The sequence below is a fragment of the Dendropsophus ebraccatus genome, chromosome 5 (assembly GCF_027789765.1).
Source record: "Dendropsophus ebraccatus isolate aDenEbr1 chromosome 5, aDenEbr1.pat, whole genome shotgun sequence".
Classification (NCBI taxonomy): domain Eukaryota; kingdom Metazoa; phylum Chordata; class Amphibia; order Anura; family Hylidae; genus Dendropsophus; species Dendropsophus ebraccatus.
This window is the reverse complement of record NC_091458.1, coordinates 21,927,345-21,944,022: the sequence shown is the minus strand read 5'-3', so window position 1 is coordinate 21,944,022 and position 16,678 is coordinate 21,927,345. Positions and strand designations below refer to the sequence as shown.

The following is a 16,678-nucleotide window of genomic DNA, read 5'->3' as shown; positions in this document are numbered from 1 at the left end:
AGTCTGAGAAAACATGGATACAGCCACAGGTCTATGGCTGTATCCCTGGTTTTTAACAGACTCCCTAGGGCTGCATCCAACTTCTTCAGCAAAGGGTATTTAAATGCCAAACAATTGGACTTGAGCATGCTCTAATAGATACTTTTATATAAGTCATATCCAATGTGGACCCTATAGGGGATTCTTCTTGCAGTCTCCTGGACCATGACTGTTCATAGAACTTAATCATCTCGGATCATTCTAATTTATGATTTTAATGAAATACCATTTCTTAACACAATGTTGTGATTTTACTTTTATAGCGTTTAGTTTGGTATTGTACATTGGTTATTAAATATAGTATACCAGGACCATCTTTCCAAGTTTTCACACTCCCTTAATATGCTGTAATCGGATTTTCAGCATACGGCATCAGTGGAATGTGTAAGCTTTGGAGAACTTGGCAGCCGGAATGATAACTTGAACTAAAATATTGGTTTTGGGCTTGAATATTGTATATTTCTACATTGCTAACATTCCCTTTCAGTGACGCATAAAAAATATAGATTTTAACTAAAAACTCCCGTTGCTTGTTGGGGAAATACCAATGAATGTACGAAGGAGACTGGAGAAATTAGCCCAAATTCATTGTCCTTGTTATAGGGAACTACGGTCAGGATGGGACTTATTGTCTGAATACAACAATTGTACTTCCATCTGTAGGACTCACCCTCTAAGGCTAGGTTCACACTGCGTTTTCAACATCCGTTTAACGGATCCGTTTTTTTTAACATCCAGAAAAATAGGGTCAGCAACGTTTTTTGGTCCGTTTTGGTCCACCAAAAAAAAACGGATCAGTTTTTTTTATAATGGAAGTCAATGGAAAAACGGATGCACACAAATGAATCCGTTTTTTGCAATCCGTTTTTCATGCGTTTTTTGCAAAAAACGGATGCGCTAAACGGATGCTGAAAACGCAGTGTGAACCTAGCCTAAGCGTAACGTGCCATCTCTTTTTTATGCATCATGGCTGATGTTGACAATGATGTACGGAAGAAACTCCCATTGTTACAGCTCTCGTCTTAGTTACCGACTAATGTAAAGCGAATTTGCCAATTTGTTCAGGTTTGGACAATGTTGCTCTGCATTTTACTCCTTGCAGTTAGAGCAGTTGGATGACCTAGAACCTAGGGCAGCATCCAACTTCTCCAGCCACTAGAAGTCAAAGTAGAACGTTCTGCATCGGAGAAAATTGCCTAACTCGAACTATGAGTACACTATTACCAATCACTCTGCATGCGCCTCTTAGTGAATCTGGGCGGTTAGGGGCAGGGCCTAATTTAAAGCGAATGTACCATCAATACATTCTCTTTAAGTTCTGCACATGAATAAAATGGTGCCGGCATGAGGAGGCCAGTGCCGCCGTCCTTTTCTGAACCATGACCCAGTTCTTGCACACGGCACCGAGCCCCGGCCCAAGCTGAACCCCTAGAGGTGGGCTGGCCTGCCCTCAGTGGGAGGAAACCCCTGCCCTTCTATGATGTGGCTCCATTGATTCTAATTGAGCTGTGTCATAGAGGGGTAGGGGTTTCCTCCATCTGGTGGCGGGCTGGCCCACCTCTAGGGGTTCAGCCCAGGCCGGCGCTCAGTAATAGACCGTCGCCGTGCTGTTTTAAGACTGGTATACGAGTATGCTGGTCTTCATAAATGTCCCCCATAGTATACTGTATATATATATATACTTGAGAAAGATCCTGAGAGAGGTGAGATGTATAGCAAAACTATACCAGTAAGACCATTGCTCTTAGAGAGCTTAGACAATGAGCTATCAGTAACGGTAGGCAAAGGATAAGGAGACAAGTTTACTAAATAATTGTATTTGCATATACATTTGTCTTGACAAGCCCTACAAATATAACTATATTAGCCGAGATCGGAATATCCCTTTAAGGTGTTCTCTTGTGGTTGCACCCCATATGATCTACACACCTTGAACTAATCTGGTTATAAACGTGTTAGGTTGTTACAGCTGGTATAACGTCATCTGTTGGCCACCTTCTATTAAAACTTTACATTTGCAGGACCTTTACTGCCAAGGCCACCGTTTCTGGAAATATGAGCATAAGGCAGGAACTTTATACAGGTGCAAGTCCTCAGCGAGTTTCTCACCTTTCACCAGACTACCTTAAAAAACCCAATTCCATAATATTTAAGGTGGCCAGAGCTTCACTCTTTAAGGTGTTTTATGTGAAAAGAAAAAAGAAAAGTTCTGCTTATTTTCCAGGAACAGCACCGTACATTGTATCTAATATGGCGGTTCAGCTCTGTCACGTAAATAGGCCTAGGCTGCAATACCAGATAAGGCAAGAGTCGAGAGTCATAAAAACATGTCGAAAAACTGACCAAATGACCTACAGTGTGAATAGACATATAGCCGGAATTTTGTTATAGGAGTACAGAGTAAAAGAAAATAGTTCTCAAGTCAGAAAGTTTTATAGATTTGTAATTTACTTCTATTTAAAAATCTTCAGTCTTCCAGTACTTATCAGCTGCTGTATGTCCTGTGGGGTATTGTTTCCAATCTGACACAGTGCTCTCTGCTGCCACCTCTGTCCATGTCAGGAACTGTACAGAGCAGTAGCAAATCTGCATAGAAAACCTCTCCTGCTCTGGACAGTTCCTGACATGGACAGAGGTGGCAGCAGAGAGCACTGTGTTAGACTGGAAAGAATACACCACTTCCTGCATGACATACAGCAGCTGATAAGTAATGGAATACTTGAGATTTTTAAGTAGAAATAATTACAAATCTATATAACTAATCTATATATTTTTCTCCAGAGTACCCTCTTCCACTTTGTATGCAAGAATTTTTTTTTTTTTTCAATTTTTACTAACCTTTGACCCTTGTGATAACGTGACTTGACACAGATAATAATTTGCCATCATTTTTACTTCTCACAGTCCATTACTACTTTATATTCCGGCCCAGTGTTGACTGAATCATGATAGATAATGAATCTATGCCTCATAAAGTTTGTCCTTCCCTCGATATAATTGCTGAGACGCTTCTAATACTTTCTGTTAATGAGCTTAATTAATAATAACTATTACTCTGTCCCTTTCAGTGGAGAAAAATGGCCGTTGTTTTATCTTTTTTAACCTTTTTTTGGGTGGAATCTAGAATTATTATTACTATAATCCTATAGGGCAGGGATGGGGATCCTTCCGCCCTCCAGCTGTTGGAAAACTACAATTCCCATCATGCCTGGACAGCCAAAGCTTTAGCTTTGGCTGTCCAGGCATGATGGGAATTGTAGTTTCGCAACAGCTGGAGGGCCACTGTTTCCCCATCCCTGACCTATAGGATTATAACTATAGGGGGATCAGGTGAAACAGAGTCAGGGAAGACAGAGCAGAAACATGGTGTATAACAATATTTTTTATAGAATTCCAGCTGGTGCTGAACTACAACTCCCATCGTGCCCTGATCCTATGAGACGTGCATAGTGTGCAGCATGGATAGGGTGACTAACTGGTGACTAGCCAGATATTCTAAAGAACTATATTAGGAATGGAAGCCATGGATATAGTATACAGAGTAGGCGAGATGTAAATCATGTATAACATGAAGAATTTAAAATATGTTGATCATTTACAACATGCAGAACAGGCGACATGTGGATCATTTATAACTTGAGGATTATAAAATATGTAGAACATGTATAGCATGCAGAATAAATAACATATAGATAATTTATACTATAGCATGCAGAGTAGACAACATATAGAACATGTATAGCATGCAGAATAGACTACATATAGATCATGTATAGCATGCAGAATAAATAACATATAGATCATCTATACTATAGCATATAGAATAAATAACTTATAGAACATGAATAGCATGCAGAATAAATAACACATAATACCCTAAATAGACTGATTAACTATACTGAGAAAGAGACTGCTGCATAAGAGATCCTTGTAGTATAGAGAAGATTCTCCGTCTCCGCTTTTGTAGTTCATGTATAGTGGGCAGCACAGACCAAAGTAACTGTGTATGCAAACTCTCTATACTTATACAGAATAAGCTAGGTCTACCTGCACAGCCAGGCATCCCAAGTAGAGCATGGTGTAAAAGCCATGGGTGAGCATGGGGGAGAAGGTCTTTACACTGAATTCCATTATTGCATTTAAAAATTGTGCTTTAGGATAAAGATAGATACAACTGGAGTGTCTGTTCTCAGCCTCTTACACCACTCACATCCACTCTTACCTTAAGATTGCTTGGAATTGATTCAATTAACATGCAACCAATCAATGAATTAAGGAGCTGATTTGCCGAGCTCCGGGTAGGTGATGGAGTGCACGCTAAGTGGAGTGATTCGAGGAGTGGTTTAGGAAGCCAGCTCTCTGAGGAGCAGATGGGAGTCATTGACATAGGTCACTGCTACACGGTGGCTGCATCTGATTAGATAAGAGACGTCTCTGGATGTCTCACATGAGAACACCTGGACTCATTTACTCCACCGGGAATAAATCCCCATATCGTGATGGCCTCCCTGCTTCTCTCAAGGGTATCCATTACCTAAAGTGGTGGCGGCAAAGCATCAAGAACAACACTAATACATATCAGTGATTATTAGCTTAAACACATGTCATTGGGGGAAGGTGGGGGGGGGTCTCATAATTTTTTGGGCATTTTTCAGAGAAAAATAAAAATAACTGGTTCGCCAAAAATTTAATTTATGACCACTAATCTCCTTCTAGCAGCTTTATATAAAGAAAATCAAGTATTATGAGATGGTGAGATATTGGGTACCACTAAATTGATATCCACACATTGATACAGCCATAGAGAACTTCTTCAGCCACTGGTATTCATTTGCCAAGGAAACTGACTCAAGCGTGCTCTACTCAGGCTCATCTCTATTCAGGACATTTCAGTTGCCAGACTAAATGGAGTAATATCCCAAACGGTCATACTCCACGGGCCAAGGTCTAAGGAACTACAGTGTCCAGCACTGGAAGTACAAAGCTTGTGCACCAGCATCGGCTGGATGGACTTTGTGCACCCAGCTTGGCTGTACAGTATATCACAAAGGAGCTAGACTATGTTTTCTATGATCTAAGGATCCAGAAGGTCTAAGGATCCTGGAATATTCCAGTGTGTTATTCACGTGATGCCCACTTGGTAAACGTCTTTGACAACACATACTCAGCTCTCACCTCCTGGTCTCCAGTCTCCTAAACCTGGCAACCCTGACATTGCCATGCTTTACTTATGGTGTGGCCTTAGCTTGCTCCTCTTTCGTTGAGCGTTCCTGATCTAGTCTTTAGCCCAGGGGTTGGGAACTTTAGCTCTACAGCCCAAGCCTGGACAGCCTGGACGCTTTGGCTGTCCAGGCTTGATGGGAACTGTAGTTTTGCAACAGCTGGAGAGCCAAGGTTTCCTACCCCTGCTCTAGCCTTTAGTCCCATTTTCTACACCTAATGGCATTGCTTCTGGTTTTGGCTCATCCATTTCTAAGTCTTCTGGCTTCACCCTTGGCTTCATCTTGTCTTGTATCCTTCAACTATATTGTCTCCTTCAGATTCTTAGCTTGACCCTATTTTTTACTACAGCAATTTTTAACTTAAATCTTTCCTGAGGACCATAGACTAGCGATTTCCCTGCTGTGGCTTCAAGAGTTAATTCCAGGAACTCCTTTAGATTACCGTTTTCCAACCAGTAGTAGTGTTGAACGGAACGTGGCTACAGCCATAGACCATATCCTTGTTGTCCTGGCAGCCCTATGCCAGGAAACATGAATATGGCCTATGGCTGTAGCAAAGTTTTCCAGGACTCCCTAGGGCAGCATATAGCTTCTCCAGCCTCCAGGAGTCAAATGCCGAGCATTGAGGTTCAGGAATACTGACGAACCTGAACAGCTTGTGATCACCGCTCAGCACTAATCCGTAGCTCTGGAGCCACATGTAGCACTTAGGCCCCAAATACACCAAAAACTAACAAACTAAAACAACACCAAATACTAACTAGTTGCACTAATTAGGTCATAGAACATAGAACTAAGACTATGCACCCCATTGTAACTTGTCCCAATCCAATTGGGGCATAGTGGTTCACTAGCTTCTCCTGGTATCCCTTGACTTTTAGCACTTTCCACAATCAAAAATGCAGGTTCCCATATAGACCATTGTTCCCCAACCAGTGTCACTCTAGCTGTTGCAAAACTACAGCTCCCATCCTGCTCTTACAGCCTACATTTAGAGAGACACAGGTTGAGGAACATCAATATAAACTGTAAACCACTTTTCTTAACTATAGTTTTTATAATGGGACCATTCCACCAACTCTTACTCCTCAATTGCCAATTTCCGAATAGACCTTTGGAAGCCGAATCAGCGAATCGAGGCTTAAATACCTACAAAACAAACAACTAAAACATCATCATTGAAGTTTTATATGCGTAAAGCACACAGACGTTCCACTAACTCCCCCATCTCACGTCTTCGCATATATTCCAAAAAGTTTGTTAAGTGCCGTTGGGACTCTCAGCCGTCTGTAAAACAAAGCAAAAATCAATACAATTATTCTAGCGAGTTAGGGAAATGCGCGGCGTTTAGCTCGGCGGTGATACTTATGTCACATTGCAATGATCCATTCCGTCATTTTTACATTATAAGAAAGTTTTACTAAAACCAATAATAATTTTACGTATAATGAGATCCACTTGGTTTGTTTTAATGGTGATTGCCACAGAAAATGATATTGTGTCTTTCGTCTACCTGGATGACTTAGATGCGAGGTGCGGGGATAGAAGGAAAGAAGACGCCGAATTGTTTGCATAGGACTCAGGATATTTAATCCAATCGCTCGTAGACTCGCTCGAAGCCAGTTTTACTACACGGCAGCATCAACTGGCGGTGGATTTTAATTGGATATTTTTTCCCTTTTTTTTTTTGACAATACGTTGAGAATTGCACTCAAAACTAATGAAGTATTGTTAATCATTCTCCTTCAAAGAGGCACTTAGTATGTATACACTGGAGAAAGTGCCGAAAATTTACTGTCAACAGTAAAAGTTGCTGACAGCTCCAGTGCCGGGTCGTGCATTGGCGCCTTCAATCATCGGGAATGGCTTAGAGAGACAAAGTAATCTGCTCGATAACAAGAACGTTACGTTATATAATGACCTAGGCTGTATATATCCTCTAGGGCGAGTGTCTAGGAGACGGCGAGAAAAACTAGAGCACGAGTGCAAAACAGGAGCTGAATGAGCAAAAAACACGCCGGGCCCTTGAGGCTTGTCTATCCAATGGCAGCCATTGTTTGGATCAGCTATGGAGGGGGTAGCTACAACTGTTTGTAGGCTTTTACGTGCTCATTTAGATCTGATCAAAGGTTCAGGATTTGAAGGGAACTGACTGCAAATTCCATGGCGAAATTTTCATAAAATTGGCCAATGTCCAGTGCAAGAGGAAAAAAAGTGACCCGAAAAAATCTGATCCCATCTTGTTCTTTTACATTTTGAGAACTTATTATTTATTTTTGTTCCCGGCTGCTTGATCATTATTTATATCCCGCGCATTTCTTATTTATATACACGACTATTATCTCTGCCACTATTCCAGCGTAACGCAATGCATCTTGTAGAGCGAACAGAAAATACATAGAGGTAAGTAACACCTATGATTAATGATCATTGATTGTGCTGCAGTGTACGGCACCAGATACAAGGACCGAGCCACCAAGCGGAACAGTGTCTGTGACCTCTAAGTGTCAGTCCTCACCTGATCACTGGACTGCTTAAAGGGTTTGCAATTTATGTTCTCTTAAAGGCATGGTAAAACGTTTAGTCTGTATATTGGCTGACGCCAATTGATGCTATCTAGCTCTTCTTAATGCATTCTATTAAAAGGTCGATCCCGAGATTTAATCATCATTAGAGATAAGTGTGACTCGCCAGATCCTTCAGCATTTGATTACCGGTGGCTGAAGAAGTTGGATACAGCCCTAGGCCTATGGCTGTACCCATGTTTCCAGGCAGCCTTAGGGCTGCATCCAACTTCTTCAGCCACCGGTAATCAAATGTCAAGCAATACGACTCGAGCATGTTTGAGTTGTACTCATCTCTAATCATCACCTATCCACAGGATAGGGGATAAGTATATAACTGGTAAGGATACCAGACCCCTACCCATCATGAATCTGAGGTCTCTTATCCTATAGGTGAATAGAACAGCAGTGTGCATGCTTGTCCATTGCTCCATTCACTGTCTTCTGGACTTCTAAGTACAGAGAGTAAATAGGGCGAAGGCCGAGTGTGCGACTGCCACACTATTCACTTAGGGGACTTCCCTACCTGGCATCAGCAGCTTTCACTATGGCAGCCCCAGACCATCCTTGTATTACATGGACAGCCATTTATTTGAAAGGCCACCATGTAATACTACATTTGCCCTGTAGTGGCCGCTGTAGCGGATGGCTGGATGTAGTGGCTCTGATGAGTGGGTGGGCTTCATTTTAAGCAGGGGTTGTCCTAGTGCAAAACAAGACCTTTTTTTTTATCGACCCACATCAACCTTGAGGCCAAGGTTAAGAGTGAGAAGCACTCACCCCATTGCTTTCAGTAAGGGGAGGAGGCATAGGCATCACTACACTCTCTCCTCCTTCCTCTTAGATATCTGGACCTTACGACAGTAGGAGTAACCGTTTCCTCATGCTTGAATGCCGACAGAGACAAACTCATCTCTGCTTCATCCCAGCAAGTAGCTCCATTTCCTTTGTGATTCCAAATTACCTTTTAGATTCAGGTTCTACCCTTTTTTTCTTTCTTGGACTTCAGAACAGTTTAACCAAGGAGGATCTGTCTCTATGTGGTTTAATGATGTGGAAAAGTGTTATTGCCATTCTCAATGTCAGCGTTCCAGGCTAATAAAAGGTTGTTCTGCTTCATCTCCCGCTCTCCTCTCCAGCCTTCATCCTGATAAATTTCTACCTAATTAAAGCTTATCTCTGAACTCTTCCCCGGATGACCCCTCTTTAGGGCTATCTACTTATTTCTCTCCCTCACATCAACTCTACTTTTTTTATATATATATATATTTAATGAAATAATTACAGGAAGCGCCCAGCTGTATGATCAGCCCATAGATGAGTTTTATTTAAAAGGTTAGAAAATCATGGCGGCATTACTCCAGAATTAGCGCCATTCCTGTCCTCAAGTCGAGCGTGGTATTGCAGTTTACGTAAATAGAACTGAAAGGGAATGTGTCACTAGGTTTATGCTGCCTTAAATGAGGGCAGCATAAACTAGTGACAGAAATGCTGAACAGATCAGTGTATTACTCCCATCATTCAGTTCAACTGTTCTCCTAATATGCAGGAGAAAGGGCTTTGTACTGTGCCACTCCCTTCACTCTCCAGATGTTGACTGAAGCTTCCAATGCTTTATTGTATCATCTTCAGAATTAAAACATAAACGCGTCCTGTAACAGTTATATTTCTATTCGGAATCGGAAACTTAAGTGGTGTGTGCCGAGAATTCTATGACTATTGTCTATGCTGGACTTGTTCCTCTCTACGTGCACCACCCCCACACGCAGTGCCGAACTGAAATGTGCTTCTGTAGACTGATAGCTATCTGCCTATACACAGTACAGATACAGTAGATAACTGCTAGTCAGTAGCCCAGTAGTAGTAGTCAGTAGTGTGCTGATGCTCATAAATATACAGGACTATTGAGCACACACACATACTGGAGAGGACTAGTTTGCTATTCTCAGAGTCCACTAAAGTTAATGGAGTAAAAAGGTGCATGAATATGGTTTACTATAATTTTATCTCATATTTCTTGTTTTCAGGCGGTAACCCCAAGGGAAAGTTTGCCTTGGGGCTGATAGAGAATGAATGGAAAGTTTATGTGAAAAGGTCCCTGGATCGGGAGGAACAGGACACGTTCTTACTTAACATCACTGCAACTGATGGTCTTTTCGTGTCTCAGACTGTTGTGGAAGTCTATGTCACCGATGTCAATGACAACAGTCCCGTATGTGACCAGGTATAGCCACATTTAAGTGAATTCTAAGAGAGCCTACAGGAATATGCTATGTAAATAGAACAGACAAGTCTATAGGAATCATGCTACAAAGATCATATGTCAGTGAATACACACTGCTCTGGGGAGCATGCAATATAAAGCCACTGAGGAAGGATAAATGCAGTGAGCGTGCCTTATAGAGACACTATACAAGCATGGCTATAAAGGGCATGCTCTTTGAAATGAAACTACCAGATGCATGCTCAACTGAGACAGAGAACAATAAGGGCTACAGTGAGCATGATCTATATGAATTCTAGATTAATCGTGACTACAGAGAGTGTTCTCTTCTCATTAAATAGAACTGCAGGGGGGGGCCATACTCTACATAGACAGTGAACAAACAGAGATACAGTAAGCATGCTTTTTAGAATAGTTGAACAAACAGAACCAGGGCTGCAGGGACCATGCTCTGGAGAGGAATAAACAAGCAGAGTTACATGAAGAATGGTCTGACAAAGCTACGAGCATCATGATCTATAGAGATTCTGCCATGCTAGGCTATAGGGAATATTCCGTAGCAGGGCTACAATGAGCATGCTCTATATTGACTCCGAATGAGCAACTTATTTTCATAACTCTTCATCAACGATAAAACTGGTAGACAGTTTCCAAATAATAAACAATGTTTCTAGAAATGTGGTCGATATACTTAAAGGAGACTTTCCGTCCACAGGTGGTGAACGCAGCCTCCTTTCCCGAAGACATTCCGCCCAATAAGATGCTGCTTAAGATCAGTGCCCGAGATGCTGACATCGGGATTAACTCTGAGATCCGCTATTCTCTCCATGGACCTGGCTCTGATAACTTTTATTTAGATGCTGAAAGTGGTAAGTTAAGAGATAAGGGTACATTCTACTATCCTAGATTTGGGAAAGTCCAGGAAGGAAGGAAGGAATTTATATGGATGTCAGGCCCAGACTGACAATTTGGTGGACCGGGCAAATGCCAGGTGGGCCGCTCAGATTGCCAGTCCTTATAATTAAATAGGGGTAGGGGTCCATAGGGGCAGCAAATCAAAACTATTTACTATGGATTTACAGATGCGGTACATGTCTGTTCCAAGATTCTTTTTTTAAAAAAAGTCCATGCAACAAGTGACAAAGTTCACATCATTGGACTTTTTTTTTTTGTAGAATGTGGTTGATATTTTAGAAATCCCATCTACGTTGCTTCTACTTTAAATGCTGCAAATATTCCGCATAGATATCCATCACACATGGTCGTACCCGTAAAGGTATTTTGTTGTGTGAACAGCAAACACTAAGTACTAATACTAAGTGATTAAGGTAATAAAATAACAAAAAAAAAAACAAAAAAGTACATTTACGAGGCTGGCAGTCTGCCCATATTATAGAACTTGAGGGATTTATACGAAGCTGTTAACCAAAGACTGTCTGTTGCGTTTGGCTGACCTCATGTATTTTAATTAAATGTTGAGAATCTAAAGCCGGTGGGTGGCGGAGAAGCATCTTACAAAACAATGAAAATCTTTTGGGTCTGATTCTGAAAACACTGTGTCAGTTTCCAGTCCAGACTTAATTGCCTTCATGTGCGCGAAGACGAAGATTAAATTGTGTACGTTGTCGGTAGCAGCCACCTGCGAGGGAACGAGACATATGCTACATGTTGAGCTGTCATCTTTTATTTTTCCAATCAATTTCAGGTGAGCTGAAGACCTTGGCCCCATTGGACCGGGAGAGGATTCCGGTGTATAATTTAATTGCTCGAGCCACGGATGGTGGAGGAAGATTTTGCCAGTCTGAAATCCGCTTAATTCTGGAAGACGTCAATGATAACCCTCCGGTCTTCTCGTCCGACTATTACACTGCCAGTGTCTACGAGAATACAGTCACCAAAGCTCTGCTGACGCGTGTTCAGGCCAATGACCCTGATGTTGGTGAGTAAACCGAAAAAGGTCATGCCATGGTTATCAAGGAAACTCTAAACCCCTTATTCCTATCATGAAATCAAAGAAACTACATGTGGCTTTTCAAAAGATTGTCTTCTTAGCTTTACAAATGTAGCAAACATTAAAGGGGTTGTCCACCTAAGAACTAAAAAATGAAATGCTTGCTGGTCTTACTCACCAAGTCCCCGTGAATATTTTGAGCCATCTCCTGTCTTTCTAGCTGCTGCCATTCCTGAGTTAATTTTTCTAATAGCCGATCTATATCCAAGATGGTGCCAGCCAGGAAACTCCATTTTCCATCATGCATCTCCCTGATAAGCCATTTGCATACTCACCCACTTAGCTTTCTTTCCTGCCCAGTGCTGTTCTTACTATTGCACAGTAAACACAGGACTGTTTTTATCTTGAAATGTACCACATTATATGCATCTTCAAGTTCTGGCCGAGACGATCCCACCTCCATTTCAAAGACAGACTTGTCTGCTTAGCCAATCACTGGTCACAGAGCTCTCTAGGTGCAGCCAGTGATTAGCTTAATGGGCTATCACCCTGAGACAAGTCTGTCTTGGAAGTGGAGGCAGGATCAAAAGGTCACAGGGTGTTTAGCCATTGAGGCTCCCATGATTTCAAGAAAGGGGGCCCTAAAATCACCACCGAATCGAGCTCTGGGCTATATATGTTCTTTATGGAGTCACCAAAGAGAGCCGAAAGCTATATTCAGGTCATTTCGGTAGCTCCATAGAGATTAAATTGAGATGCAGCAATCATGCATTGCTGGGAGCTCTGTTCTACAGGAATTTTGGCTTCTCCGTTCTCAAGAACACAGGAAACCCCAGTGGTCGGACCCCTCCCTGCGATCTCTTAGTTATGCCCTACCCTTTGCCTACTCTAGATGGGGCATAGCTACCCAGACTGAAATACCCATTTAAGAAGATTACCACACCCAAAAATAACCCTAACTATCGTTTAATCCGTAAATAAGTCAGGTCTCTCAATTCAACTCATGGCACAACACCTAAGGGTGTATTTACACAGAGAAATTATCTGACAGATTATCTGCTAAAGAAATAAAGCCAAAGCCAGGAATGGATTTGAAAAGAGAAGAAATCTCAGTCTTTCCTTTATGACCTGATCTCTGTTTATAGTCTGTTTCTGGCTTTAGCTTCAGATCTTTGGCAGATAATCTGTCAGATAATCTTTCTGTGTAAATGGACTCTTAGACACCAGAATCCAGCTCCAAGAGCACCCAGGAAGTTCTGTAGGCCTTTAACTAAGACCCCAGCCATTTACCACCACTAAGCATCCCCACTTAAGTTGAGTATCTCCCTGATTGTCCACACATTCATCCTGATACATTGAAATCTTGACTAACCTTGCCATAGACTCCTCTTGGACTGGTCCTTCACAAGTCTAACTGCTTGTTCTACAAACTCCTCCATGGTATGAGGTTTATAATATGGGCTCTCCATAGAGAAGTTTGTGGCACAGTTGAACAGAGGTTGCACCCCAACAGAGAGGTTAACCTACTAAGTGGTAGTGAGTGGTCAGGGTCTCTGTGTGGGTTCTACTCAGGTCTTGGTGTTGGGTATAGATATGATCGAACACTGGAAAAAGTTAGGTTCTATCGAACTCGAACTTCCTGTTCCATGGGGAAGGAGGAGACAGCCCGAGTACCGCCTGGAATTCCGGGATACAGCCTAATACCTAGGCTGTATCCCAAAATTTCAGGCGGTACTCGGGTTGTCTCCTCCTTCCCCACGGACCAAGAAGGCATCTGGAATCAAATACGGAAGGTTCGACAAGGTTCGAGTTCGATAGAACCCTACTTTTTTCGGTGTTCGATCATCTCTAGTTGGGTATTGGTGTGGTGATGAAGGTTGGGGTGCTGAGGTCTGGTATGGGTTTTGTTGTATGGCCTCCCCTTTTTCCGGGCGACTAGACAACACTGCAGTAAGTATATGTTCTTCTTTCTTGACTATAAACCACAATTTTTAGCTCATTCATTGAATTTTTATAGGTTTATAGGACAGTAGTAGTTATCAGGCTTATACATCAGACCAGGGCCATAAAACAAATATCTAGTAATTGTTCTCAGCCACAGACTCATTCTCCGGTTCATCGTGATGTATCAGGAAACCTGTAGCCCAGAGCTAGAACATTTTCGGTTTTCTTCCCTCTCTTTTCTTGCCGGTCGCCTCAGCTTGAACTTTCCGTGTTAGCAATTTAATCAAAAAGAGGGCTGTATCATCACGATATATTCTTAGTGATGCTATTAAAATGACATTTCTGTAGACTTTCCATTTTTTCGAAGACATTTTTCTTCCAAAGTGATGCACAGTTCAAAGGGAGGGCTTGCTGGATCTGACAGAGGCTTAAGCTCTGCCGAATGTGTCCAGAATATACACCTTAATTGCAAGGTACTCCAATCGCGAGGTTCTGTCACACGTCTCGGAAAGTTTCACGGGAAGCCGCCATTAAGGTCGGCCCGGATTTTATGAAAATGGAAAAGTTCCAACTTTTCATCAGAGAGTAATGTACAAGAGGTCTTCATAAAAATAGGAAATCTTAAGATTAGTTAAACAAGCGTTTCCATTTTATACAGTGACGACATATTGCTATTATAACCTAGGATTGAGACCCCCAGTGATCATGAGAAGGAAGGGGAGACAGCGCTGCATAGAGAAAACAGAAGCAATAGAGGTGACTGTGATGTCAGGTAGTCAGTTCTAATTGTACCAAAATGATATACAGGAAGAGAAGCAATATGGTCTGTATTCACGTGATTTGCTAGAAGAGGCAATACAGTTGTATACTGTACATGATTTACTGGCAGACTGGGAGCCAGTACCCTCTGTACCTGCATCATTAATACATATATAGAGGTATGCAGTACTATCTGTGCCTACATCATTTATAAGAATAGGCAAGGAGGCAGTATTATCTGTACCTATAACAGTTATAGAAATAGACAAGGAGGCAGTATTATCTGTACCTATAACAGTTATAGAAATAGACAAGGAGGCAGTATTATCTGTTCCTACATCATATATAAGAATAGACAAGGAGTCAGTACTATCTGTGCCTACATCATTTATAAGCATAGACAGGGAGACAGTACTATCTGTGCCTAAATCATTTATATGCATAGACAGGGAGACAGTACTATCTGTGACTACAGCTATAAGAATAGACAAGGAGGCAGTAGTATCTGTTCCTGCATCATTTATAAGCATAGACAGGGAGACAGTACTATCTGTGCCTACATCATTTATAAGCATAGACAGGGAGACAGTACTATCTGTGCCTACATCATTTATAAGCATAGACAGGGAGACAGTACTATCTGTGACTAAAGCTATAAGAATAGACAAGGAGGCAGTAGTATCTATTCCTACATCATTTATAAGCATAGACAGGGAGACAGCACTATCTTTGCCTACGTCATTTATATGCATAGACAGGGAGGCAGTACTATCTGTGACTACAGTGATAAGAATAGACAAGGAGTCAGTACTATCTGTGCCTACATCATTTATAAGCATAGACAGGGAGACAGTACTATCTGTGCCTACATCATTTATAAGCATAGACAGGGAGACAGTACTATCTGTGCCTACATCATTTATAAGCATAGACAGGGAGACAGTACTATCTGTGACTACAGCTATAAGAATAGACAAGGAGGCAGTAGTATTTGTGCCTACATCATTTATAAGCATAGACAGGGAAACAGTAGTATCTTTGCCTACATCATTTATATGCGCGATGCCCTGGCCCCTGGGGGCCACTTCCGCAGTGCTGGTGTTATGAGCGGGCAATGACCGGGGCAGCCGCAGGGGTTATACTTGTCACGGTATAGGCCTGAGGGCGGCACAGCTGTAGGGCCGGTCTGTGGAATCTGCGGGTGATGATGGGCATGCGATTCTTCGCTGCACCTAGTCAGGGCACCAGTTAGTGGACACCAATGCTGGGGTTCAGTAACAGCGGTTTTATTATAGATGAGGTAACTAGTAGTAACAAGTTCCTCCGGTTGCAACTGGGTACACAGCAGGCTTTGACAGTTAGTGCAGGAGTGATGCTGCATAGGCTGCGGAGATACGTGCCGGATGTTGGGAGTAGTAGTATGAGAAGAAACTAGCGTTGCTGGGTGGACGAACTTGGGAGTAATACTTGCTGTGGGTACTTGTAGAGATGAAAGAGATATCCGCACGACACCCAGATGAGAGAGAAGATGACTCCGGACACTTGTATAGGCAGGCAGCCGTTTACTGGAACGCAGCAGCAGAATCAGTCACTCTTCTTATGGTGAAGAGGCTGCAGAGACGCTTCCGTCCCCTTCTGAGGGAGAGGACAGAACAACACAACCTACTTGCTTGAAAGCAGGGGCTGAACTCCCTTGTCAGCAGGAAGTGGGAAGTCACATGGTTGCTCCTGGCCAGAGCTAGTCAGCCATTGGAGGAACCATGGTTACAGGGCACTGGCACGTGATCCACAGCCTTGCATACCACTGTACAAGGTAATAATAATACACAGGAGTATATATATATACCAAGATATACATGAGAATACACATAACCAGGGAATATCAGGGGGAAAACTAGCAGCAGTTGCAGTGTGCACAGTTACCAGAACCAGCATGGACTAAATGATAGAAATGAGCACGATAGGAGTAGTAGTC

General features: G+C 42.2%; 1 protein-coding gene across 4 annotated transcripts in view; it reads left to right on the top strand.

Moving 5' to 3' along the window:
* Positions 1–16,678, top strand: part of FAT3 (FAT atypical cadherin 3) — a 485,754-nt gene that overhangs the window by 413,801 nt on the left and 55,275 nt on the right. For all 4 annotated transcript variants that reach the window (XM_069969660.1, XM_069969659.1, XM_069969657.1 and 1 more), the window contains exons 12-14: positions 9,853–10,049; positions 10,765–10,918; positions 11,755–11,988. In XM_069969660.1, the coding sequence (XP_069825761.1) occupies positions 9,853–10,049; positions 10,765–10,918; positions 11,755–11,988 (585 nt within the window). The remainder of the gene's footprint in view (positions 1–9,852; positions 10,050–10,764; positions 10,919–11,754; positions 11,989–16,678) is intronic.